The sequence below is a fragment of the Sylvia atricapilla genome, chromosome 11 (genome assembly GCF_009819655.1).
Source record: "Sylvia atricapilla isolate bSylAtr1 chromosome 11, bSylAtr1.pri, whole genome shotgun sequence".
Classification (NCBI taxonomy): domain Eukaryota; kingdom Metazoa; phylum Chordata; class Aves; order Passeriformes; family Sylviidae; genus Sylvia; species Sylvia atricapilla.
Window position 1 is genome coordinate 340834 of NC_089150.1, and position 25175 is coordinate 366008.

The following is a 25175-nucleotide window of genomic DNA, read 5'->3' on the forward strand; positions in this document are numbered from 1 at the left end:
CGGTAGGGACATCCCTGCCATCAAGAGGGATAAAATGTGAAGGAAAACAACAAGGTTTTCTTAGCCTACTTTCTAAATTTTTCTTCAGATCCCTGAGAACTGCAGACCCAACATGGAAGAAGGAATTTCTCTGTTCTCCACCTTACTCAACAACAAGCACTTCCTCATTGTGTTTGTCCATGCTCTTGAGCAACAGAAGGACTTTGCTGTCAGAGACAGGTATGAGCTTCAGAACCAAAGACTTGGCAGCTGGAGGAGCCTTTGCCTACATATGCCTACACACTTGCCTGCATATTTCTGCTAGAAAGGGATGGCCATAAGCCCTGAAGAGCACTCACTCATTTGGCTTACCAGTAAGAGTGAGCTGAGCTGAGGTCCTGCAGCACTGAATGAAGGTTGGAACTTCTAACACCATTAAGAAGGGTCATGAAAATTGTTTGAAAGGCAGCCTTTGTGTGTTGGGTGTTTTAGTGCCAGTCAGCTGTTCAGTCTTGTTGGATTCAGGCTTGAGTCCTGTACCATTCTGTGTTTCAGGTGTAACCTGGCCTCCCTGCTTACTATTGCACTGCATGGGAAACTGGAGTACTACACCAGCATCATGAAGGACCTCTTGGTGGATCTAATAGATGCTTCAGCTTCCAAAAACCCCAAGCTCATGCTGAGGAGGACAGAATCTGTGGTGGAGAAGATGCTCACCAACTGGATGTCCATCTGCATGTACAGCTATCTCAGAGTAAGAGAAGCAGCCCCTGCTGTGGTGCGTGCAGCAGGGATGAGGGATGCAGGGACAGCTGAGGGCCTGACACTTGCTAGCAGTGCCACTCAGATGGTCACTAACACTTGTCAAACTGGTGTATTGAATGATTCAGGTGTAGGAAAGCGACCTGAAGTTCAGTTGCTTCTCCACTTCTACGCAGGGCTTTGGTGAGCTCAGGCAGGCCAGAGCACAGATCAACATTTTCAGTATGCTTGAGAAGAGCCACAGGGGAGCTGAGAAATGGCCAGAATGGCTGGAGGTTTTGGGGACCAGCTGGCCGTGTGTTGTTTCTGGGGGCAGCTGGCACAGCCGTGCTGAGCAGTCGGTGTGTCTGTCTGGGGAGCCACGATGGTCAGAGGGGCTGAGGGGGCAGGGGCTGCTCTGTGTCAGTGCCCTTTGGTGTCTGGGGCCTCCTGTGCAGAGGCATCCTCACGGCCCTGCACAGGTCTGAGCAGGAGAAATGGGGTGTCTGTCCCGGGAGCTGACGGGCTTCTCTCGGTAATGAGCAGGAATATGTTTGGGATCTCAGAGCCATCAGCAGTCCATCTGCTCAGTGCTTTATCTCCAACGTTTGCCAGTTCTGTTTGGAATTCCCCAGAAGAATTGAGCAATAACTTAATTGATTCCACAGCAGTTAATTGGAGGATACCCCATTATACCCACGGGAAGAGCCTTGAGAAAGCCTTTGAAAAAAATCTCTTTTCCCAAAGTGTTTTCTACATCCACAGAAGCAGTTCTATATTGTCTTCATACATATTGTGATGTCTTCTGATCCCAGATGATCACTTTTTTGTCCTAGAGCCAGTTGTTTAGTAGTTTATAATCTTGCATTTTAGCCAACACAGTTAGCCAGTCTAATAAAAGAAGAGTTACAGGAGTGGATGAGGATGGCTGTGCCAATGCAGCCCAGCTATCCAGCCTGTAAGTACAGAAAAGAGGAAATCAGTAAAAATTTTTTAATCCTTAGATTTTGTTCTTGTAGTTTAACCATTGGAGAAAAAAAAAGTGCTGATTTTCCCTTTTGAGGAGGGGAGACCACATGTGAGGCATCTGATCCAGCTCCAGCTTGTGCTAAAAATGGACATTGTGCAAGAAGGCTTTCTCAGGGAAAAAAGAAAAAGAGGAAAGTGGAACCTTATCACGTGGGGCTGAAGGCTTGAGCACATTACACAGCTCACTGATGGCAAGGAGCTCCACAGGCAGCACGGGTGGGAGCTGCCCACTCCTGCAGGCTGGTCTGGGTCTGGGGGGGCTGTGGCCATCCCTGGGGGAGCTGTGGCCATCCCTGGGGGAGCTGTGGCCATCCCTGGGGGAGCTGTGGCCATCCCTGGGGGAGCTGTGGCCATCCCTGAGGGAGCTGTGGCCATCCCTGGGGGACTGTGGCCATCCCTGGGGGGGCTGTGACCATCCCTGGGGGGGCTGTGGCCATCCCTGGGGGGGCTGTGGCCATCCCTGGGGGACTGTGGCCATCCCTGGGGGACTGTGGCCATCCCTGAGGGAGCTATGGCCATCCCTGAGGGAGCTGTGGCCATCCCTGGGGCCAGGCAGTGCTGCTGTGAGCTGTGAGCTGCCTTCCCCTTGCTCGTGGCCCACAGGGGCAGGATGACAGTGGGCTGTGGTGAGAGCAGGACTGTGAGGTGGCCGGGGTCTTTGCAGAGCTCTTGTGCATTTCCATCCACCTGCAGCAGCTTCTTGGCAGGGGCTAAGGCTGCACACTGGGTTTGCATGTCCAGCCTGAAGCCATGGCAGTGCAGAGCATTGCCACAGCCTCTTTCCCATCTCTGAAAGCAAATGTTTTCAAACTAGAGGTGCAGTGAAGTTGATTTCCAGGAGGCTCTGATATCTCACATGCTCCACAATGAGAGTGGGATCAGAGGAGACACTGAGCTGCTCCTGAAATGTGAAAAGGGAAAAGAATCAGTCAGAGGGGAGTGTCAGGAGAGGAAATTTGTCCCAGGTTACACAAGCCCGGCTGTACAGAGGGACAGGAGCTTGATCCAGATCAGCAGAGCTGGCATCTTCCCTGCCACACAAATAAGGAAGGAGCTCCTGTGGTGGAGCAGACAGCACCTCCTTCCACATGGCTGGTGTCAGCTCAGGGCTGTGATTTAAATAGTAGTGATAGCCAAAGGCCTCCCATGTGCCTTGCGTTCCTGAGGATCAAACTCTGCTGCCTTTGAGAGGCATTGCTTGGTTAAAAAGGAGGCTTGCCCGCCTGCCTTAGCACTGCTCTGTCAGACATGCGATGATGGGCCTGGGTTTCATTCCTGAATTATCCCCATTAATCACAATGTCTATTTGAAACAGCTGCTGCAAAAGTCCCCGCCGTTGTGCAGTGGAAAAATTCCAAGTGCTTGTATTTTCCCTTGTAAGTCAACGCTACATGCTCAAAACATTTGTTTCGCATTAATGCTCTGCCTAACAGCCCGTCCATTTGTGTTCTGGGGGAAAATGATTTGAAGGAGCTGTCTTCAGCTGGGAAGGAGCTGCTGGCCACAGGCATTCGTGGCCTGCACATGTGGAGGGCACCTGGAGGTGGTGGAGTCCTCTGCTGGGGGCTGCTCAGGGTCTGCAGGGCTGGATCAGCTGGCAGGGGCTTGCTGAGAGGCACGGGGCTCACAGGTAGCTTGCAGCATTTGCACAATCAGTGCAGAACTCTGTTTCTGCAGAAATGAGTGAGAATTGTAGATGAAATGGTCCAGGTCTCTACTTTGTGCTACAGTTTTGGTGGGAAAAGCTTTAAAAGAAAGCCTTCTCCATGAGCTGCCGTGGTACCGTTGTGCCTGGCTCCTAACAGGGCTGGGGAGTTAAAGGAAAAGTAGGGTTCTGGAATTCAGCTTTTATGTCTGCGTCCAAGCTTACCCGAGTTTTGCGTGTGGGATGGAGGTTTGGTTCTTCACAGAATGCAAACAGATAATTGTCCCAAAATTAGCGGGCGCTTGGGATAAGCAGCTGTTTTCTGTGATGTTCCCACCATAGGCTCACAAAAACATTTTGGAAATGGCTGTAGTGTGATCCTGGGAGGACATCTATAATAACTTGTCAGAGTTGTGTTAATAGGGCAGCAACATGTGAATCCAGTCTGTGCTCTAAACCTTTTTGTTTTCCCAAGCATATAAAAACGAAGCCCTCCCACGCTCCTCGTGCGTGGAACAGTTCAAGTCCTGCCAGCCTGAACTGTGCTTCCCATTACTGCACTTATTTCAGTGCCCTGGGTAGCTTTAAGGGCCCATAACAGTTCGGTCAGAAATGAAAATGAAGTCTCATTAAAATACGTTCACAATAGGAGGAAAAAAAGGCCCCAGACTGTGGGTTTTTTAAGTGATTTTTTTTGTCCTGAATCAGCACTGATCTCTTCTGGTTAAACTTCCTTTCTCCTAACTAGCCAAGTCCAAAGACAGTTTTGATTCCTTTCCAGATGAGTTTCCCGAACAATGCTGGAGGTTTCACAAGTTTGCCATTTTATCTCTAGTCCCTGCCTGCCAGCCCTTCTTTCCCCGCTTTGAAATTCGCTGTCTGATTAGCACTTTTGCAGATTTCCATAACGTCCCACAGTTCCCGAGCCTGAAAGCCAAGAAGCCAAGCAGAAATAGCATCTCGGCAGTGGGGCTCTGTGGCTGTGTCCCCCGTGGGCTGGCCCTGCAGCCTGCAGTGGGTCCGCAGTGAGCCCTGCAGCCTGTGCCCCTTTCAGCCCACAGGGGCTCCCAGGCCACGGGGACTCGTCCTTTGTTAATGGTGTGGGGGCACGGCAGTGTCCCTGTGGCTGGAGCTGCCCTGGTGGGGGTGAGTTTAGCCTCAGGTGTGTCCCTGCTCACGTGTGACACAAACAGGGTCCCTGTTGGTGGCATGGCCGGTGTCAGAGGCTGATGGCCCCGTGGCAGGGCCAGCCAGTGATGTGCTGTGGTCTGCAGTGTGAGGGCAGTGGTGCTGCAGCCCGAGGAGGTCTCCATGTGACCGCTGTCCCCTTGTTATATCTTGCTTCTGCCTCTCTCTCCAATATGAACTCTTTGTGTCTTCTGCACATTCTTCACTCTTTGCAGTCCTCAGCTTCTCCGCTCCCTGACTCCACATCTTCCTCTCCGTTTTGGAGGCCATGCCTCCTGCATTCCGGCGCCCACAGCCCTGCTCTGAGCCCGTTTTGTGCTGCCTGCTCACAGGAGCATTGCAGGAATCGTTCATTGGGCCCCTGCAGCAGACCCAGGAAGCTTCCCAGTATTCCTGGAGTTACCCCTGCAAAGGGAGTGAGAGCCCTGCTGGCACAGACGGCGTGTGCCCGCTGACAGCCCTGCTCTATCACCCCATCAGCAACGGCACCGAGTGCAGCGCGTCCAAATTGACATCCAACTAATTGCTTCAGCAATTATAGGGCAATTAGGATAAAAGAATCACCAAGTTTTAATTAAGAAGCAGATTGAACAGGATTTAGCAGTTCCTAGCTGAGAAATATCTAAACCATTGGGTATCTGTTGTCTTGAGCAGGCTCTCAGATGGCAGCCCTGTGTGTGTGGGGGGAGGCTCAGAACACAGAAATGTGCAGGATTTGCACTTGCCTCATTGGAAGGAAATTGAACGTGAACATTAGGGAGAATGGGATCTACTCTAACGCTGAAGAGTTCCTTAAGAAAATAGCTTATGTTTCCCTTGCACATCAGTGCAGCAGGCAGAAGCGAATCAGAAATTTGGCATTAAACTGCGTAGCTGAATCACATCACAAATAGATGCTCCCTGTTATATCTTTTTTCCTTGCTACAGGAGAGCCACAGTTCACCTCTCTCCCATGAACTTAGGTTTGATGAATGTAAGGAGTTAAATGGTGTGTTTACTTGCTGTCACATGGGAACGGCCTGTTGACCCTGATCCTCTGTTTTGCTGTGATGAGGGCTCTGCTGTGGTATGAGAAGCATGAACGCTGGTTCCCAGAGCCACAGGCCCAGGCTGTGGGCTCACTCCCATGGAGTTCAGCGGCAAACCAATGAGGGGTTCAGCTGACATGTCCATGAGAAAGCTGGGTGCCCAAATATTTCTATACTGGATTTTTACAGCCCTATCTTGTCCTGCTGAGTGCAGCATGTTGTACAGTCTGCACCCTGTCAGATTGCAGGAAGCATCTCTGTAGCACAGTATGCTAGATTCTCCCTGTTCCTGTGTAATTCACATGTAAATTAATGCACATTTGCATTTTGCCGACTCTTGTGTGTGCACATCCCCACTCGGCACAGCCTTGCATATGTCCCTGCCTTCTGAGCAGCCCCCAGCTCTGCCCCTGAGGCAGCACAGGCTGGCACAGCCCGTCGGCAGCATTCCACAGCTCCAGTGCTCGCTGCAGAACTCGGATGGGGAGTGTTGATGCTGACAGTTTCAGCATCCCCACAACGGCCTGCGGCTGTTGTTGGCTGTTGTGTCCTCTTCCCCATCTGCGCTCTCATGTTGCCACAACTCTGAAAACTTCTCAGTAGCCTCAGGGAGAAGCAAGTGGGAGCTGGGAGCTCAACACCAAGTGTTTGCAGCACCCAGGGTGGACTAGTCCTGCTCCCTGGTGTGCACAGGCACCTTCACTGTCCACACAGAGCCTGTCCCTGCTGTGCTGCTGATGGACCTGTCACCACCAGTCCCGTTTGCTGACTTGGTCTTCTTTCCTTTCCCCAGGAGACAGTTGGAGAGCCCTTCTTCCTGCTGATCTGTGCCATCAAACAGCAGATTAACAAGGGATCCATCGATGCCATTACAGGGAAGGCCAGGTACACCCTCAACGAGGAGTGGCTGCTGAGGGAGAACATAGAGGCAAAGCCCAGGGTGAGTACACATGTGCTGGGGCTTCCCCAGAGCTGGGCTGAGAGGGAGAGGCCGTGCCCATAGCATGTAGGTCTGCACAGCTGACGAAAGGAAGAGCATCCAGACAAAAAGAGGAAAGGGTTTCTGATAGGAAAAGTTGCTTTCCTTGCCCTGCAGCTTTGGGCTGCAACTGAGGCAGTGGCTGTGCCTCCCTGGTCTCTGAGCAGGTGTTAGTGGCAGCCTGTAGGCCCTCACAGCTGCCTGTCCTGCTGTCCAGGAGCTCTCAGGGGCTCCAGGCACTACAGCAGACCCATCCTGCAGCAGGCTCAGAGCTGTTTTGGGCAGTGGGGCTTGGCCTGTTGCATCAAGCAGAGGCTGAGCAATGAGCTTTGGTGGTCCCATTAGTGTCCAGTCAGAGCCAAGCAACTGAGGACACGGCTGGTAATGGGGGCTGACCCTTCCTCCTGCTTCTTGGTGATCAAACCCCATGAGCAAGACAGCGTGAGAGGGGGCTGCTGTGTTCTCCCAGCTTGGTCAACAGAGCCCTCAGCCCCTGGGGCTGTAAATCAGTGCTTCTCATGCTATAAAGCATTGATGGCCTCATTAGTTCAGCCTGATTTCCATCAGCACGGGGCCCAGGGCGCACCAGCCAGGGCTGTGCACACACCACAGCTTCCAAGGATTCTTGGGAGCCAGCAGAACCAGGCAGGTTGCTCCCTAACACAGCCTCTGCCTGCAGAACCTCAACGTCTCCTTCCAAGGCTGTGGGATGGACTCCCTGAGTGTCAGAGCCATGGACACCGACACACTCAGTCAAGTGAAAGAGAAAATTCTGGAGGCCTTCTGCAAGAACGTCCCCTACTCGCAGTGGCCACGGGTGGAGGACGTCGACCTCGGTAAGGACCCGGTGCATGGGCCCAGCCAGTCTGTGAAAACAGGGGAAGCACTTTAAATTAAAGTTGTGCAGCAGCTTTTGGTGCCTGTCAGGGCATCCCAGAGCCCTGGCTGCTGCCTCCTTCGGGCTGGGGTCTCACTTCTCCCTCTCTGTGTGCAGAGTGGTTCGCCACCAGCACTGACAGCTACATCCTGCGGGACCTCGATGACACCTCGGTGGTGGAGGACGGCAGGAAGAAACTCAACACATTAGCACATTACAAGGTAAAGCTACTGACACCTCAGGGGAGCCCCTCCTGCTCCTCGGAGCCTTCCTGGCCCCCGGGGCGAGCTGCGGTTCCCCTCCAGAAATGGGATCATCGGGAACAAGCGGGGAGGTTGCCATAGCTCCCCGAGAGCTTCCAGGGAATAGACATCTGCCCTGGCGAGAATCTCGTTAATATTGCAACACACAGAAACTAATTAACACTCTTCATGCAAAACAAGTTATTACTGACAACAGAAAGAGGAGGGGAAAAAGCTCTTTCTCCCAAGGGCCACCAGCCTGGCTGATTAGTATCACTGTGCTCTTGATCCGCATTCCTGCTGAAATCGCAGCTACGACTGTCAGTGCCTGCTCTGAGAGCAGGGCTGGGGATACCATCGAGGAAGTGAGGCCAAAAATATGAGGAAACACGGTGAATCAGATTGTTTTCTTGACGGTTTTTCTGTTTAAAATTAAATGCAACCAGAAATACTTAACGGTTTTCATATTCCCTGGTATGCCTGGAAGCGTAATCCTTGCTGGTCTGTAGCCGTGCCTGGAAAACAAAAGCAGAGCTGAGCACTCATTAGCATGGTTATCGTGGTGAGAGCCGTGCCAGAGCTGTCCCCGCTGTCCCCGCGGCACAGAAGCTGTCCCCCCTGTCCCTGCGGCACAGAAGCTGTCCCCCCTGTCCCCGCTGTCCCTGTCCCCCCTGTCCCCCCTGTCCCTGCTGTCCCTGCTGTCCCTGTCCCCCCTGTCCCTGCTGTCCCTGTCCCCGCAGCACAGAGGCTGCCCTGCTCCCCTCTCCTGCCTGGGGAATGGCACACCAGCACCGGCACGGCCAAACTCTCCTTCCTGTCCAGATTACCTGGTGTTCACATCCAAAATGGGTCTTAGATATGTGTATTCGCCCAGTTTCCATCGGCTTTGAGAACCTCACTATCTTGTAATTGTGTTAAAAATTCCCTTTCCACATAATGGGGGGCAGGGGCAGGACAGGGCAGGTTCAGGGGATGTTTATGACAGAGCCATGACTGCACCAGCATCCCCCAGCTCCTGGGGTCTCCCCAGTATCAGGGAGGCACTGATAAGGCCCCCACCGTGAATGCGTGCTCTTCCCTTCCTCCACAGATCCCTGAAGGGGCATCCCTGGCCATGAGTTTGACGGACAAGAAGGACACCACGCTGAGCAGAGGTAACAGCTCCCTCCTCCTCCCTGCTGCTGATGACCAGGCAGGAATGTCTGCACTGCCACAGGGTTGTCTCTGGCTGGGGACGCTGGAACACGCTGCCAGCCCCCATTCCTGGCACAGTGGGAGTGATGGCTCATGTGCGCTCTCCAGTCTGCTCCCTCTGCCTCATGGGCATAGGGTGGGTGCTCTCCCAGCCCTCAAGGTGTTTGCACCTTCCATCTCACACTCTCCTTGGGCAGTGGCATCCAATCTGTGCTGAGAGAGTGAGAGAAAGGAAGAGTCTGAAGCCACTTGGTTAAAAAAGTCCTTTCCCTCCCAGTTACACGTATTCAGTCCCTTCTCAGTGCATTTCTAGATCTTGGGTCTTGGGCTGTGCAGAGTGAAAACAAGTGAGACAAAAATCTACATTAAACAAGAAATTTTAAACCCCGTTTCCAGGTTTTCCAGGAGTCCTTTGCCTGCTGTGGCAAGGAGCTGCTCGGGACTGAGTTGCCCTGATGATGAGGCTCAGAATAATCCTGTGAGCGTAGGGCACAGCAGGGTGTCACAGTTCAGGAGTGTCCTTGTGCTCCTCCTGCTCTCATGCACTCTTGAGTCTCTCTTAAAACATCCTTTGGGAGACCTCAGGTCTCCCTTAAAGCACCTCCTAGGGCACTTGCCATGAGCCCCATAATGCAAAAAGCAACCTCAAAACAAGGAGAAACACTGAGACCACTCGTGGTTGAGAATGCCAGCTTGGTGTTGGAGTTCTTGGGGTTCAGATGTCTCTTGACATGGAAGTGACCAGTGGAGGTGGGTTTTGCTTTGGGGCCCCCTGACTGAGCCAGTGTGTCTCTCTTCTTCACAGTGAAGGATTTGGACACTGAGAAGTACTTCCACTTGGTAAGTATCCCTCTCCTGGCTGCAGGGATGATGGCTGCATGTGGGGGCTGCTGGTACTACCTGAAATGATGTGTGCGGGGTGTAGAGTCAGATGTGATGAACAAGCTGCGTCAAGGATCATTAGTCCTCTTCAGCAGGGTTCAGAGAGGCGCAGAAAGGTGATCTGTAGATAAACTGAGGGACGTGATAAAGGATTACCGGGATGGCAGAGAAATTGCCGGCAGCCACAGAGGGCCCAGGGGCGTGGTGAGGGTGTGGCATGGCACAGTGTCGGTGGCAGCCTGCGGCAGCACCTGGGCTGGGTCACCTGGAGCTCCTGGCAGCACCTTGGCTGGGTCACCTGGAGCTCCTGGCAGCACCTCACCTGTCACCTGGAGCTCCTGGCAGCCCGCCTGTTCCCCGGGAGCAGGCCCCTGCCTTCCTGCTGCGGCTCCATGCTGGAAGCGCCAAGTGCTAAATGCTGCTAAAAGCTGTTAGGAAGAAAGGTGTTATGGACAACAGCCATATTTTATAGCTGGTTTGAGTGGTTTGTTTTTTTTTTTTCCTGCAAGCATTTCATGTTCAAGTAGAAGCATGCATGCACACACACACACACATGCAGAACAAGGAGGGAGAAGGGATGGGGCACTAACTGTTCACACGTGAAACAATGCCAAGATGGATGTCAGTTGCTTGCTTTGTCATTTTAGAGAGTAGTTCACCGACCTGACCAGTGGAATATTCATTTTTGTTTTGAAAAAGCCAGCATCCCTACAGACTGTGCTTTTTCCAAATTCAAGCAAAGCTGGTTTCTGCAGAAGCCACGTGCACTGCTGCTGGGGGCCCGAGGTGCAGCCCAGACAGGGGTGTGAGAGCCCAGGGGACAAGCAGGCCAGCGTGCAAAGGGAGGTGGGTGGGTTCATTTCCTTCATCTAGGGTGAGAGAGGCAGTACAGAGCACAGCAAAAACAAACGTCAGAAAAACTGAGTATTATGGATCACTTTTTAAAAGCCATATAAGGGTGTGCTTATAAAGCAACAGTGACTGCTTTTTAATTGAATTTTGTATGCGGTTGAAATTCTATGCTGAAAGGAAAATTTAGTGTGACACTTCCAGGGAAGAATGCTCTGACCAAGTGCTTTATCTGGGACCAGGTTCTCCCAACTGACGAATCAGTGGAACATAAGAAGTCCCACAGACAGAGCCATAGGAAAAAGGTTCTTCCAGAGATCTACCTGACACGGCTACTCTCCACCAAGGTAGGAGCTGGGCTGTCCCCATTCTTGGCAGGTGGGATTGTTTGTGGTCTGCAGGGAGAAGCCTGCTCCAGGGAGGGAGTGCTGCCGGGCTGCTTGGTCCCCAAAAGCAGTGGGACTCCTCTCCTGGATGGCTGGAGCATGTTTAGTGAGGCTGTCAGGCTCCTTGGGGTGCCTCCAGCTTCCCAGCTCATCCTTGCTGCTGTGTGATGCCCCACGGGATCTCCCTGGCATGGCCTGGGCTCTGTGCAGACAAAAGGGATTCTGCCTGCCTCAGGGCTTGAGATGCATAGCTGAGACCTGGACCCATCTCCCCAGAAAGAGATGCTGCTGGGACAGGAGATGGAGATGCTCAGCTGTGGGAGCGAGAAAAATGTCTGTGTGATCTGAGGTCAGATCTGGCCCATCTTTAATCCCAGCATGGTGCCTCACTGAAGCAAAGATCACAGGGATGGCCAGCAGTCTCTGGTCTTCTTTGTCTGTGCAGTACAGAACAAGCACAGATGTGAGATCCCAGCAGTAAGAAAGAAAATCTCAATGCCAAAAGAAATTAACCCCAAATGCAAGTTTATTGTATCGCTGCCCACAAACTGTTCCTTCTCTGCTTCAGCATCCCCTCTCTCTTCTGACTTACCCAACTGGCAGCAAAGTGTGCAGCAGTCACAGCCCCTCTGCTGTGACTCCTGGGCTGGGGTGCTGCTCTCCCAGGGCCCACTGTGTCCTTGTCCTGCAGGGCACGCTCCAGAAGTTCCTGGATGACCTGTTCAAAGCCATTCTCAGTATCCGAGACGATAAACCACCCGTGGCTGTGAAGTATTTCTTTGATTTCCTAGAGGAACAGGCAGAGAAGAGAGGGATCACAGACCCTGACACTCTGCACATCTGGAAGACCAACAGGTTTGGGAAAGGAAATCCTCCTTTTCTTCCTGCCATCTCTTGGGAGCAGCAGCTGCAAAACCCTGGTGTTCTGGACTCATCATTAGGCTGCTAAAAGTAGAAGAGGGACTTTGAAAACAGGGAGGGTGGCAGAGAGGGCTGTGAAAGATGAAGCCAAACACAGGATTGGAGAGCTTTGAATAAATATGGAGCCCAGGGGAACAGTGAGCTAAAAGAGGAGGCATGGGCAGGCAAAGGGCAGAAAGAACTGGCATACACAAATAATGAAAGGAGAAATAGAATGATGAGGGACAGCAATGGTGTTAGCTGCAAGCACTGGAGATCTGAGACAAAGTCCAAGACCATGTCAGGTCTTAAAACATCATGGAAATTTTAAAACCGGCATATTTGGATCCTTTTCATTTGCTTTCTGCCTTTTCAGCCCTTCAGTGACACTTTTCCTGGCTTCTGTCTGTAGCCAAGCTGAGTCTCCAGGGTACTCAGGGGACTCTGGGAGCAGGTGCTGTGACAGTGGCCTGCTGGTGAGACCACAGCAGTGGGACCAGATGGAGTGATGCTGAGGGACATGAGCAGCAGGAGGGGGGGAACAGTGCAGGAAAGAAACCAGAGGATTTAAATGGAGAGAACAGGGAGCTTGGAGAGAGTGTTAAAGACGGGCTAAGCACTTCAGAGACTGTGGAGACAGAAACTGTTTCCTGCCTAACGTGAGAAAATAAAACCCAGATTTTACTGGGAGAGCAGGCATGCAGATACATCCATTGGGCAACAGATTTGCCTACCCTTTACCACTTCACTGACCTGTAGAGCAAAGACTTACAGTGGCTTTCACCTCCCAGCTGCTGTGGAGGGTGGGAAGGGTGAAACAGTAGACTGAAGCTGTGCTGTGGCCAAATCAGCAGTGAAATAACTGAAGGGGAAAATTATGAGAGAACAGAAAAGAAGACAGATGAAATGTGTTTTGTGGGGGCAGGCTCACTATCAGAACCAGATGATGGTTAGTGTCAGGAAAGAGGGAAAAGGAGGTGACACCACTGCTCCAAACAGCAGCAAGTGGAGAAGGCTGACTCAACAGACCCACACAGGCAAAGCTGTTGGTGCCTCTCTGGGCCTGCAGCTTCTGGGGGCTGCTGAAGGAGCAGAGGCATGTGTGTGCCATGTCCTCCAGCCTGAAAAAATGTCTTGAAGGTGAAGTTGTGCCCCTGCCCCTCTCTAAAGGCAGGGGTCTGTACCAGGGATGATTAAGTAGCAGAACCCATCTCCTCAGCTTTCCTCTCTGCTCCTCCCTTTGCATCATTGTCTTTCCTGCATTTCTGCCCCTCTTCCTCTGGTACACAAAAATTCATCTCGTGTGTGTCCCTGGATCCTTCCCTTTGCAGCCTGCCACTGAGGTTTTGGGTGAACATCCTGAAGAACCCCCAGTTTGTCTTCGACATCGACAAGACAGACCACATCGACGCGTGTCTGTCGGTGATCGCCCAGGCCTTCATCGACGCCTGCTCGCTCTCTGACCTGCAGCTGGGCAAGGTACAGCCACAGGGCAGGGCTCCCCGGGCAGCCGCAGACACGGCCAGGCTGGCTGGCAGCGCCTGGCAGAGGCCACCAGCCCGGCCTCCCTCCCTGGCCAGCTGGAGGCACTGCTTGGGCTCAGGCAGCTGAGTTTGGGTTGTCTCCAGGGATGCGTTTTCCCCTCCTTGCCTCACCCCTTTCTTCAGGCTTGAGCTTGAAATTTGCACCTCCTCTGTCACAGACGGTAGCCAGGGGACACGCAGGATGGACACACAAGGCCCCCAGCCTGGGGGGCTCTGAGGGTGGGGGACACCACCCCCTGGGCTGTGTACTCAGGGTTACCATCAGCTCCATGAGCTGTCCTGCAGCCATGGGAGAGCCCCTGCTGACTCAGCCCCATGTCTAAAACGCTTCCTGACCTGCTGCTGCTGAAGCAGACAAATATTCTCTGCTCTTGTCTTAGGCAGGGGCATAACATGGAACACTGAGCAGGGGTGGGGGGCCAGTTCTGCTCAGGGCACTAATATGGGGCATGGGCAGACCCCACAGGGGAGCCCAGCTGCTCCAGTCAGGGCTGGTTAGGGGACACCGTTGGCATAATGATCCCATAAAGTAGCTGAGGGACAATGTAAACTCCTAGTGACAGGATGGAAAATGATACAGCTCCAGGCAAAGCCTCAGTCATTGCTCTTGGTGATTTGTGCACAGCCTCTCACCCTGGAGAGAAGCCCAGGAGGTGAGCCAGTCCTCTGAGAACACAGGCTGTGCCTGTCCAGGGATCAGAGGCCAGGCCTGGCTCACCAGAGGTGTGAGTCTCTGCAGGGCCATCCCAGTGACACCATCCCAGTGACACCATCCCAGTGACACCACCATGTGCAGGGACGTGGCAAGCGCTGCCACAGCTGCTCTCTTCCCGTGCCGTGTCCATCCCGCAGGGGCTGTGTCCAGCGTGGGCTGGGAGGCTGGGGGCTCAGCACAGAGTGGGGGAGCTGAGCCTGCCCCAGGCAAACACGAGGCTGCGTGGGCCAGGTCCCGTGTCCCACCCCACACACGGTCCCGCGGGGCTGGCCGGCAGGAAAACATCCCATGTTCTCTTGTCTCCCACTGCCTTGGCTGAGCACAGCGCTGACATCTGAAACCTCCCGACATAAATAAGTTTTAATAAGAAGTGCTGTAAATCACCCTCACTGTCCCCCCCACCAGGGGCTGGTGGTGACAGTGTGTGACTTGGGGGACACCCTGCGGGGAGGGGATGGGCTCTACACCCCCAGCCCCAGAGCTGCAGGAAGCCTTTGTTGGGAGAGGTTAATGCTGGAGGAAGATCTAATGACTGCTGGATTTTTTGTTTGTTTGGGTTTTGGTCTTTTTTTCCGCCTGTGTTACGAAACACCTACAATTTGTCCTTGTCAAGCGGCAGATGAGGGGAAGAGGGGTCAGCTGGAGTCAGACAGCAGATGGAAACACTTCTCTGGAATACAATAGTATAAGTGAATGAATTGTTGAGTAATGTGGGAAGAATAAATCCTCAGCATAAAAACCAGCTTCCATGTACACACAGTGTATCACTGAACATTTTCCAGACTGGATTCTTCCCTTGGTTTCAGCACGTTGCTCTTGATACTGCAAATGTGAGAGCAGACTCAGTCCATACATCTACAGTGCACAAGCAGTTAATAAACCAGTGCCCATCTCTTCATAATAGAGACAAATCAGACACAAATTAAAAAATAACTTAGAAAAGAGGCAGCATGGTTTTCCTTTGTGTTTCCAAGGAAAAAAAAATAATGCCATGAGCAGGCTCTCTGTAAGTTGGCCGTATTCTCATACTGCTTTGTCGCTGGGTTTGAAAATAAACTGCTGTGGGATCTGGTGCCTGTTTCCTGTTTCCCCTGCAGCATTAGCCAAGCTACAGATTGCAGCAGCAGATTGGAGTCACCCCGGGCTCCCCTATTCCTGCCTGACAGAGCCAAGTATGGGCAGAACCTGCCACTCCCTCCCCTCTCCACGTGTCAGAGCACAGGGGAACAGTCCTGCACAGCGGCCAGGGGTGGCAGGACACGGTGATCTCACTCCCTTTGGTGTCCCCAAGCCTGAGGCCGTTCCCCTTGGGGATGCAACACAAGGCTAGTCAGCCAAGTTCATTCCTGGGGTAATGATATCAGGAGGGCAGGATTGCCTTGAGGTTAAAATTATTCATGCTGTGTTTGCAAGGAGGGCAGCAGAGTTGTGCCTCCACTGGTACAAACCAGCATGGCTGAGAGGTTAACTCTGCTGTGTCCAAGCTGACATTAATCAAGAGAATTCAGTATTCCCTGTTAATTACTTTACATGCACTCAGTTTAGGCCAGGCAGGCTGCATTAGGCACTGCAAAATAAATCAAAGCTACATGAAAAATCCAAAAGCACCATTTCAGCTGACAAAGTTCAACTTGTAAGATAGCTTTGTTCTTTAGCTTAAATCAATGTGGCTGCTCAAGAAACCCCAGCAAACACGTGCAGAAGCCCTTCCCTTGTTGCCAATTTCCACACGCAGCACCACAGAGCCGTAGCTGAGGTCCCCGTCTGATGTCAGTGCTTTGGTCAGGCAAACAGGATGATGTTTTCAGCTAGGAACAACCCTGTGCCTGATTTTGGTGTCCTTCCCTTGCTCTAGGACTCGCCGACCAATAAGTTGCTGTATGCCAAGGAGATCCCCGAGTACCGGAAGATAGTGCAGAGATACTACAAACAAATCCACGACATGCCCCCTCTGAGTGAGCAGGAGATGAACGCCCACCTCGCCGAGGAGTCACGGGTGAGGTGCAGGGGATGGGGTTGTGTCTGCAGGCTCAGTGTCCTGCTGGAGCTGGCAACAGTAGGGAATGTGCATAGGCTGCAATCAGCTACTGCCGAGGTGCTGAAAGGAGCACACAGGAAAGGATATTTTGCCTGAAACTTCCATGCACAAACTTCATCTGACCTAATTCCAAGCATCTTCAATTACTGCCAGAGCTGCAGTAAACAGTCATGAGTTGGCTTGAGCCTAAGTAGCTCTGGCACCACTGGGAGTTGAGAGCAAAATTCAGTGCCAAAAAGCCAGGAAGTTTGGACAAGGATTTCTGCAGTCTTGCAGCCACCCAGCCAGCTGGCTCCCAGGCATAACTGCCAGGGACAGCCCTGAGTCCCAGGCAGCCACTGGCAGCCAGCCCTGGTGCCAGCCACAAGAGCTGGCAGCCACATTCCTGATCAGGGTCCTGCCAGTGATGCACTGCAGGTTCTTCAAAATCAAACCTTCTCCCCAGGGTGTTTTAGCTTTGGCCACTGAGCAGGATTTTTTTTTTTTTTTTTTACATTTCTGCAGCACAGCTGACGTGCTGTCCCCTCCAGTGAAATGGGTTTGGGCACAGAGGGATATACCCATGCCCAGCATGGGTATTTACAGCTGACTTTGAAAAGACCGAGACCCACCCTGATGCAAGCAAATGCACTTTCCTTAAAAATCCAGCTGTACCAATGTGACAGTAAAGTCAGGCACAATCTGCTTTTACTGTAGTCAGTGCCTACTGGCTGGGCTCTAACTCCCATGCTCCATCCTGCTAATATTCCCTCCTCTCTTTTCTGTCTTTATAAAGAAATACCGAAATGAGTTCAACACCAATGTCGCCATGGCTGAGATATACAAATATGCCAAGAGATACCGCTCCCAGGTGAGTGGGTGTTACAGCACAGGAGCTCTGGCCTGCCTGGGGAGGGAGGAGCTGTGGCTACAGTAACCCTGCAGTGACCCTGCATCCAGTCCCACGGAGCAGGGATTATCAGGGTTGTGCATTATTGCAGTACCTATGTAACAGATGCAGATGCACCTGCTCTCTGTCCCTTGGCTGGCAACTTCTTGGAAGAGCAGGCTGGCTATTCACAGCTGATCTCAAGGGCATTTGGTTGGGCTGAAGAAGGCCTGCCGGATCTGTAGACCCTTTTGGGAGAGCAGAACATGCAGATAAAGTCCATCCGCAGAATAACTTTCACTCACTGTCCCCACCCCGTCGAGACAGTGGCCCTGGCTGGCTGCTGCCCCACTGTCAGCTGGTGCTGTGCCCTCAGCTCTGTTATGGCAGCGCATTTTTGTCACATGCCACTCCACTCCTAGCCCTGACCAGGGCCCACAGGAGAGCAGGGGTGCCAGGGGTGTGAGCACAGGGGCTCTGGGGCAGGGTGGGCTCGCTCCTTTGGAGCTCTGCCTGGGATTTGGGCTCCCCAGGTCTGGTGGGGGGAGCTGGGCTGGCGGGTGGGCACCCTGCACTGCCTCAGCCCCCTGCCTGTGTCTCCCACAGATCGTGGCCGCCCTGGATGCAAACCCCACGACAAAGCGCACCCAGCTCCAGCACAAATTTGAGCAAGTGATTGCACTTATGGAGGACAACATCTATGAGTCCTGCAGTGAAGCCTAGGCCAGCTGCAGCCCTGGAAGTGACCTTTCTTGCAGCACAGTGCCACAAGGGAACCTGCCTTCAGCCGCAGGCGTACCTTGGTCATACTCAAACCAGCCTTGTGGAGAGGGCGGGCTTGGCCATGGCTGAAAGTTTTCCTCACTTCACAAGAAGCCACAAGATACCGTTCCGAGCAGCTAAAACTCCTCTGGTCTGCACTGTGGCACCCATAATTTATTTGCTGTTGCCAGCCGAAATGAAGGCAAGCTCAGTTCACCACTTTCCCCTTGGTCAGCACCCAAGCAGTCAGCACTCTGTGCATCCCTGTGCGTGGTTCCTGGGGATGGGGCTGCAGAGGCTGGAACAACAGACACAGAACAGAAGGGTCACCTCAGGGAGTAATGACCACAGACAGCAAAGAGCATCGCAGCCCGAGCTCCCACTCCATCCCTCCAACATCCTTGTTTTTCCACCAGGGACTCTTATCAGCTGTTCACTATCTGCTGCATTCTGTGTATATTTGTGCCTTTTAATTTTTGTACTGTATTTGTAAACATAACCACTCCTCCATTTGAGACTTGGGCAACGCAGGGAACTCGGGCCTGAGGCAAAGCAGTTGCTTCCCAAGCAGCTAAGGCATGGTGAAAGCACTTTATCCCTAATGGAGACGGCTGTTTGGGAGCTGCAGGGAGCACAGGCTGTGTTAGCACCAGGAGGGCTGTTCTGCCTTTCCTGGGTTCTCGTGTCTGGTGAGCTGGAGCACAGCGGGGAGGGGAGCATTCCCCCAGGCAGCCAGGCACAGGCATGGCCCAGGCCAGGAGCAGGGCTGGGGAAGGAGCCCTCACTCCTGCCCCGCCAGGCTGGCCCCACACGTGTCCATGGCACTGCACCACCCCAGCCCCAACAGGGCCAGCACCTGCTGACAGCCCTCTGGCAGTGGCCTCAAGCCACACGCAGGGCAGACACCAGAGAGCATCGTCTGCCTCTCCCTGTGACCATCACCAAACACGAGCCCAGTCCTGCAGCGGTGTCTCCTAAAGCAGCTTTTTCTGCTGGCACTGGGCCCAGCCCTGTGGCTGGTACCTGAGAGCAGCCAAGAGAAGGGGGCTTGGCTGCATGGCCAGCCTGTTCCCAGCCCTGAAAGGCAGAGGGACTGGACCCAAGTGCTGCCAGCCCAGCAGTGACACAGGCCAGCAGAGCATCTCCAGCACCCACAGCTGCAAACTAAAGTAAGAGAGTGCCCCAGCTCAGGCTGGGGTCACTGAGAGGGTTCCAGTGGCAGACAAATGGAGCTTGCCCAAGACTACACACTCCAGAGCCACCCTGCCCACCCTCTTGGTGGCCTGTTGTCCCTCCTGCAGCCTGGGGAGCTCTGGTGTCCGGTGTCACACAGGGCCCCTGTAGAGGCTGGACGCAGCCGAGGCCAGCGTTCCTGCCCACAGGGTGACCCACCACAGCTTCAACTGCCACACAGGAAAGAAACACAGTTACTACCTCACTGCAGGAGGGTGTAAGGTAAGCCTCTGTTAGTCATCCGGCTGGCTAGGATGCAGCCTGGCACTGGATGACTTTGTCCACCAAAATTCCTGGGTGGTTCACTGCCATGGACAGGTTGTCTCCATTTCCAGTAACGCCACATTTGTCAGAAACCAGAACATCAGAGTTGTGTATGTGTACATAGATATCTATTTTAAAACAAACAGTAGACTTTATCCAGTATGCTCAGAAGTGGGGAGGGAGGGGAGGGAAAGGGGAAGAACAGAGGTTTTTTTTTTAAAGAGAACTACAGAAAAAGTACTTACACTGTGGAGGTCTCAATGTCTTTGCTGAGGATGTGGCTTAAGAATAGAAACTCTAAGAATGTAGCTGGGCTACATTTTATTTTGAAAGTGATTTCACAAAAATTTCTTGATGTTTTTTGTCTTTTAGAAACTGTGAATAGCTGCCAGAGATGTAGGCAGGCCCAGCCTGGGAAAGGGAAGGCCAGGTGAGAAGGACCAAGGTAGCAGAGAATGTTGAACTTGGCTGGTTGGCAGGGAAAGGGCCGTGGAGCTATAGCCCCATGTTGATTGTTATGGAAAGGATACAGGTGAGCCAAGAATAAGTAGAGTTTGCCTCCAGGTGCTGTGGCTGGGCCATGTATTGGGGCTATTGTTTTATTATTTAATTTTTTTCCAAAGCCAAAAAAAAAAAGGAAAAAAAAAAGAAAAAGAAAAAAAAAAGGAAAAAAAAAAGTAGTTGCTACAACCATTTAATGGAACAACTTTAGCAGAGGGTTTGTAGTGTTGCCTTGAACCTCTGAGCCCTTTGTAAGATGTTTTTAAACTTTGGCACGTGTTGTGGGTGTAGTGCCCTTACCTGCTGTGTAGTGGAAGTGGCAGACTCCTGGCAAAGCCTATCTTTGTAATAAAACAAGGTGCTGAACTTACGGAGTGCAGTTCCTGCCAAGCGCACGGGGATGGCACACGGGAGGACACATGCAAGACACACCATGTGTAGGGTCAGCAGCCCAGTGAGAACAGGTCTGCACCCCTCGGGGCTCTCCACACACCTCTCCCACAGCCAGTGCCACAGTTCCTTCCCAGACCAGGCACGGCAGGGCACAACTGGCACAAGGACAACAGCAGCTGAGCTGACCAGCGCTGTGCACGTGGAGAGCAGTAACCCCACAGCAGCAGCCAGGCACCTTCACCTGCCCGGTGCCTCCCTGCACTGCCAGACTCGAGTCTGCAGCTTCAGCACCCCGACACCAGTCGGCAAGGACACTGTGGCAATGCTGAATCTTCCTCCTCCCTAATAAAAGCTGTGCTTTCCACACACCAAAGGGATTTTCTTCTTCCACTAGGAAGCTGAGTCTTTGCAAAGCTAAATCCAGCCATTAAGTTATTTGGCCTCTCTCAAGGCAAGAGTTTTGCATTTCCCAGGTGGGTGGTGAGGGGGGACACAGGCCCTGCCTGGTGCTGTTGGGGACATTGTCACACGGGCGAGTGGAGCTCTGTCTGTGAGGCCACCCCATCTGAGAACCCAGTGAACTCTGCTCAGATACTGCTGCCACATTCCCCACCCTGTCCCTGGGGAGACACGAGTTCCAGTTCCATTGAAGATGGATCAACACAGTCAAGGCTGACGTTTAAGAGAAGTTAGTTCGCTCAGCTCTTGCTTAAGCCCCAAAGCAAGGCCAGGAGCCTTGGAGGGCAATGGCAAGGCCAGCTGCAGATTAACAAAATCCTCTTTAGAGAGAGTTTTACTTCCACTTACTTTCTCCCACCCAGGAGGACTTGAAACCCTTTACATGATCAGCGTGACCTTCAGAAGGGCTCTGCCCTGGGCACGGCAGGAGAGACTCAGGCAATTTAAGCTATTAGATGGAAGTGTGATACACTGACCCACTGGAGCTCACAAGACAAGTTTGCAGGTGGGAACTGTGCCATGGACTGGTGAGAAGAGCAGGAGCTGTGCCGGAGGCCACAGTAACACCCCAAACCTGGGGTTTGAGCCCTGACACCTCCATCCTCCTCTTACAACAGTTACAGCACAGGTGCGTTGCCTCTGCTGGGACAGGGGACAGGTAGAACTGAGTAAGGGATGGGAATAAAGAATTGCCCTTTCCCAGTGAAGAAAATGGAGTTTCGGCTGATTTATTACAGCACCCGATCACCCGAGGGGACCGCGGGAGGCGGGGCCGAACCGAACCGAACCGGGAATACACAAAATACCGGGAAAGGGGGCGGGGCCGAACCGAACCGAACCGGGAACACACAAAATACCGGGAAAGGGGGCGGGGCCGAACCGAACCGGGACCGGGAATACACAAAATACCGGGAAAGGAGGCGGGGCCGAACCGAACCGAACCGGGAGACGGGATACACAAGGCCGGGAAGGAGCAGCCGCAGCGAAAGGAAATGAAAGCGGCGGATCCACAAAGGCTCCGGCCGGCCCCGGGACGGCCCAAAATACACCGAGACAAGAACCGGGCCGGGAGCGGGACCCGAGCGGGGAGAGAAACACACCGAGAATCAGAGAGTCAAACACACCAACCAACACGGACACAGAGAGAATAAACCCCAAACCCAAACACACACAGCCCAGAAACAAGCCCAGACACACACAGCTCCCGGGATGAGCCCGGGCGGGAAACGCGCTGCGGGCGCGGAGCGGGGACAGAGCGGCCACAGAGCCCCGGAGGATGCGCCGGGCAAAGGTCACAGCCGCGGAACCGCGGGCACACCCGCGGGGTAAAGGCACGGATTTGGGATCAGAACAGGCACTGGAAAATTCACCCCGCAGAGCGTAACACCCGCGTAACTACGGACATACTCCGCGGAGTAAAGGCACGGATTTGGGATCAGAACAGGCACTGGAAAATTCACCCCGCAGAGTGTAATATCTGCGTAACTACGGACATACTCCGCGGGGTAAAGGCACGGATTTTGGGATCCAGAACTAGGCACTGGAAAATTCGCCCCGCGGAGCGTAATATCTGCGTAACTACGCAAATACTGCGCGGAGTAAAGCCAGTATTTTGAGATTAAGAACTAGGCACTGGAAAATTCGCCCCGCGGAGCGTCACAGCCGCGTAACTACGCAAATACTCCGCGGAGTATCCGGCACAGTGAGGGTTAAAAAAAAAGGTAAAATACGAGAAATCGCGAATTTCAGTGATAATAAGTGTGCAAGCACTTAATCGTTACCTACAGAGTATTTTATTAGAAATCCGTTAAAAAAATGACAATCTGCTGAAGGGACCGCGGCTGCTACGGCAACGGGCCCTCCGCGGGCTGCGGAGACCTCTCGCTCACTATCTCCTGTGTCTGCAGGGCCGTTTCTGTTCCCTCCGCCCACGCACGGTGGATAAGTTACCCTTCGGTGCCGGTTTTCACGTAGAAAGGACTGACAGGGCTGTCAGAGCCGCTTAGAGACTGTTCTCAGGCCGAGGGCCCGAACAGCGTCCGGAAACGGAACCGTGCGCCTCTGGGAAATGCTTCCGGCGGGAAACGGTGTCCGCAGGGCGCGGGGTTCCGCCTCCCGCTTCCCGCCCCGCGGGTTCCGCCCCCAGCCCCGCGGGTTCCGCCCCAGCCCCGCGGGGGCCGCGGTGGCTCCGCCCGGGTGAGTTTTATCCTCCCGAAAATGCGTGAACCCCGGTCAGTTCGCAGGTCCATACGCTCGAGATCTGCAGGCGGCAGGAACAACATCTCCTGAAACACAAGTTCTTCCCGGAGCCCACAGTTCCCATCTCGATCCATTTCAGAGCTCACAGTTCCCATCCCCATCCCACAGCTGCTCCCCGCGGCCTCCGGGAGGAGTTGGGAGCCACAAAGCCTTTGTGCCCTTTTAACCTTTTCTGTTTTTGTTTTCGGTGTTTCCCCCCGCTTTTGCCACATGCGGTCTTTGGAGGGTTTTCTGTGTGGCTTTTCCCGGTCCGGGTGTCCCAGCGGTGTTTGGGGCTGAGCCGGGCACTGCGGAGTTCAGGGTCTCATCTCCAGAGATGTCAGCGTCTCCAGGGATGTCAGCATCTCCAGGGATGGCAGCATCTCCAGGGGTGTCAGCACCTCTAGGGATGTGAGCATCTCCAGGGATGTGAGCATCTCCAGGGATGTGAGCATCTCCAGGGGTGTCAGCACCTCTAGGGATGTGAGCATCTCCAGGGATGTCAGCATCTCCAGGGATGTGAGCATCTCCAGGGGTGTCAGCATCTCCAGGGATGTGAGCACACCACGGCGGCCTCGGTTTTTCCCTTTCCCCTCGGCAGCTGCAAGGTCACAGCGCCCGGACTTCTCTTTTCTCTTTCCCCTCCTCTCCTTTTTCCCTTTCCCCTCGCTCCAGGGCGGAGTGGGTTTGACTAACTCTATTTAATAAAGCTTTACGCGTTGTGTTTGTATGCCTTGAGAACGTGTTGATACAGGCTTTTTAAAGTTTATTTTGTTTTCTGACTGAATTCTATTTTTTTACAGTTTTGTGGTTGCTGGAGAGTTGGAAAGCAGTAAATGCAGTGTCTTATTACCTATCAAAGATTTCAACATAGTCTGATTCCTTTAACAAGAGTGTTAACCAATTTGCCAGATGAAATTACACAAAATAAAACCGCAAGAAGCTACTCAGCTGTTCAATCTGCCAAATTACACGTTATTATATATTTTTAGCAAACCTGCACTCTAAAAAGTCTTACTAAATTTCTGTTTCAATGAAATTTGCAGTTGCCATGGGCTTTTCTCATAACTAAATGACTTAAAAATTTAATCTGCTTGTTGTGGCTTTTATCCCCTCTGGTACCCCATCATACTGTTATTTCTCTTACCAATTGTTCACTTTTTCATTTTATTTTTGTGTTAATAACAGTAGATTAAGCTACATCTTGTCATATTTATAAGTTTTAAGGGTACTAATTTGCAGTTATGTTTAGTGACGGTCCAATAATATAATGCTCTGTTACCTTCTGTTAAGTTGAGCAAGGCTAAGTTCTATTAAGTTAATTTTGTAAGTTTCATATCTGCTAAGTTTCAGCATTAAGTTTAGGCAATGTTTTATTCCAGTTTTATATATCGATCACAGTTGTATTCAGTATTAATAATGATTAACTTTGAGTTTTTGTAAGTGTACCTTCTGTTTTGCTGAGGTAATAATTGAACTACATTTTATTAATATAAAGCTTTTTTTAGGGCAGAATTCTATTGAGTTCATTTTGTTAAGTTTTGTAGCTGTCAAAATTTGTTCATACCAGGTTTGAGTGTTACTCAGTCTGAGTTACTATAGCTTTTACCAGAAGTTGTTCAGTGTTTTCTTTTGCTTCATTTTACTGTTTGAATGAATGTTTGGAGCATATGATCTCAACTTCTTCAGATTGTTAAGACTGATATAAAAAAGGTCATTAAATCTAAATCCCAATTCAGTGTACAACAGCAAAGCCTAATTGAATCATTAGCTTAAAGAGAAGATATGAGTGTGTTTTTATCATCAACAGGTTAAAAGTGGTCATCTACTCATTTGATCAGACATCCATGGCCTCTGAGAAAACGAGGCCCAGTGAGAAGTGGCTCCATCACCACCCAGCCTTCATAAGAACAGCAGCAAAAGCCAGAGCAAGGCTGTGCCCAGAGACTAACAGAGGAAACTAGTCAGCAAAAGCCTTATGTCACCATCATGGCACTGTGTTCCTACTAACCTTCAGCTATTCCCTGTTCCAGGATTCCAAAAAGACATTCAGTGATGTCAAAGATCAACATCTCCAGCTAATGGACTCGCTCCTGAGTCTCAGCTATTTGGACTTAAATGACCATTGTTTTAATCTCAATTTCCCCTTGAGACATTGGGCATGATTTTTTTTTTCTCATTCTGTGAGACTCTGTGTCAGTGACATGATTGGATTTAATAAGTTTTGTTGATTGTAATTGG

General features: G+C 52.2%; 1 protein-coding gene across 1 annotated transcript in view; it reads left to right on the top strand.

The window, feature by feature from the left end:
- The window catches only part of PLXND1 (plexin D1), a 66670-nt gene extending 46447 nt beyond the window's left edge, over positions 1–20223 (top strand). The window contains exons 24-36 of the mRNA XM_066327115.1: positions 89–219; positions 535–733; positions 6404–6550; positions 7269–7425; positions 7584–7687; positions 8799–8862; positions 9708–9742; positions 10876–10980; positions 11711–11874; positions 13251–13398; positions 16034–16174; positions 16992–17066; positions 17691–20223. Coding sequence (XP_066183212.1) covers positions 89–219; positions 535–733; positions 6404–6550; positions 7269–7425; positions 7584–7687; positions 8799–8862; positions 9708–9742; positions 10876–10980; positions 11711–11874; positions 13251–13398; positions 16034–16174; positions 16992–17066; positions 17691–17807 — 1587 coding nt within the window. The 3' untranslated portion in view covers positions 17808–20223. The remainder of the gene's footprint in view (positions 1–88; positions 220–534; positions 734–6403; positions 6551–7268; positions 7426–7583; positions 7688–8798; positions 8863–9707; positions 9743–10875; positions 10981–11710; positions 11875–13250; positions 13399–16033; positions 16175–16991; positions 17067–17690) is intronic.
- Positions 20224–25175: the final 4952 nt, after the last annotated feature.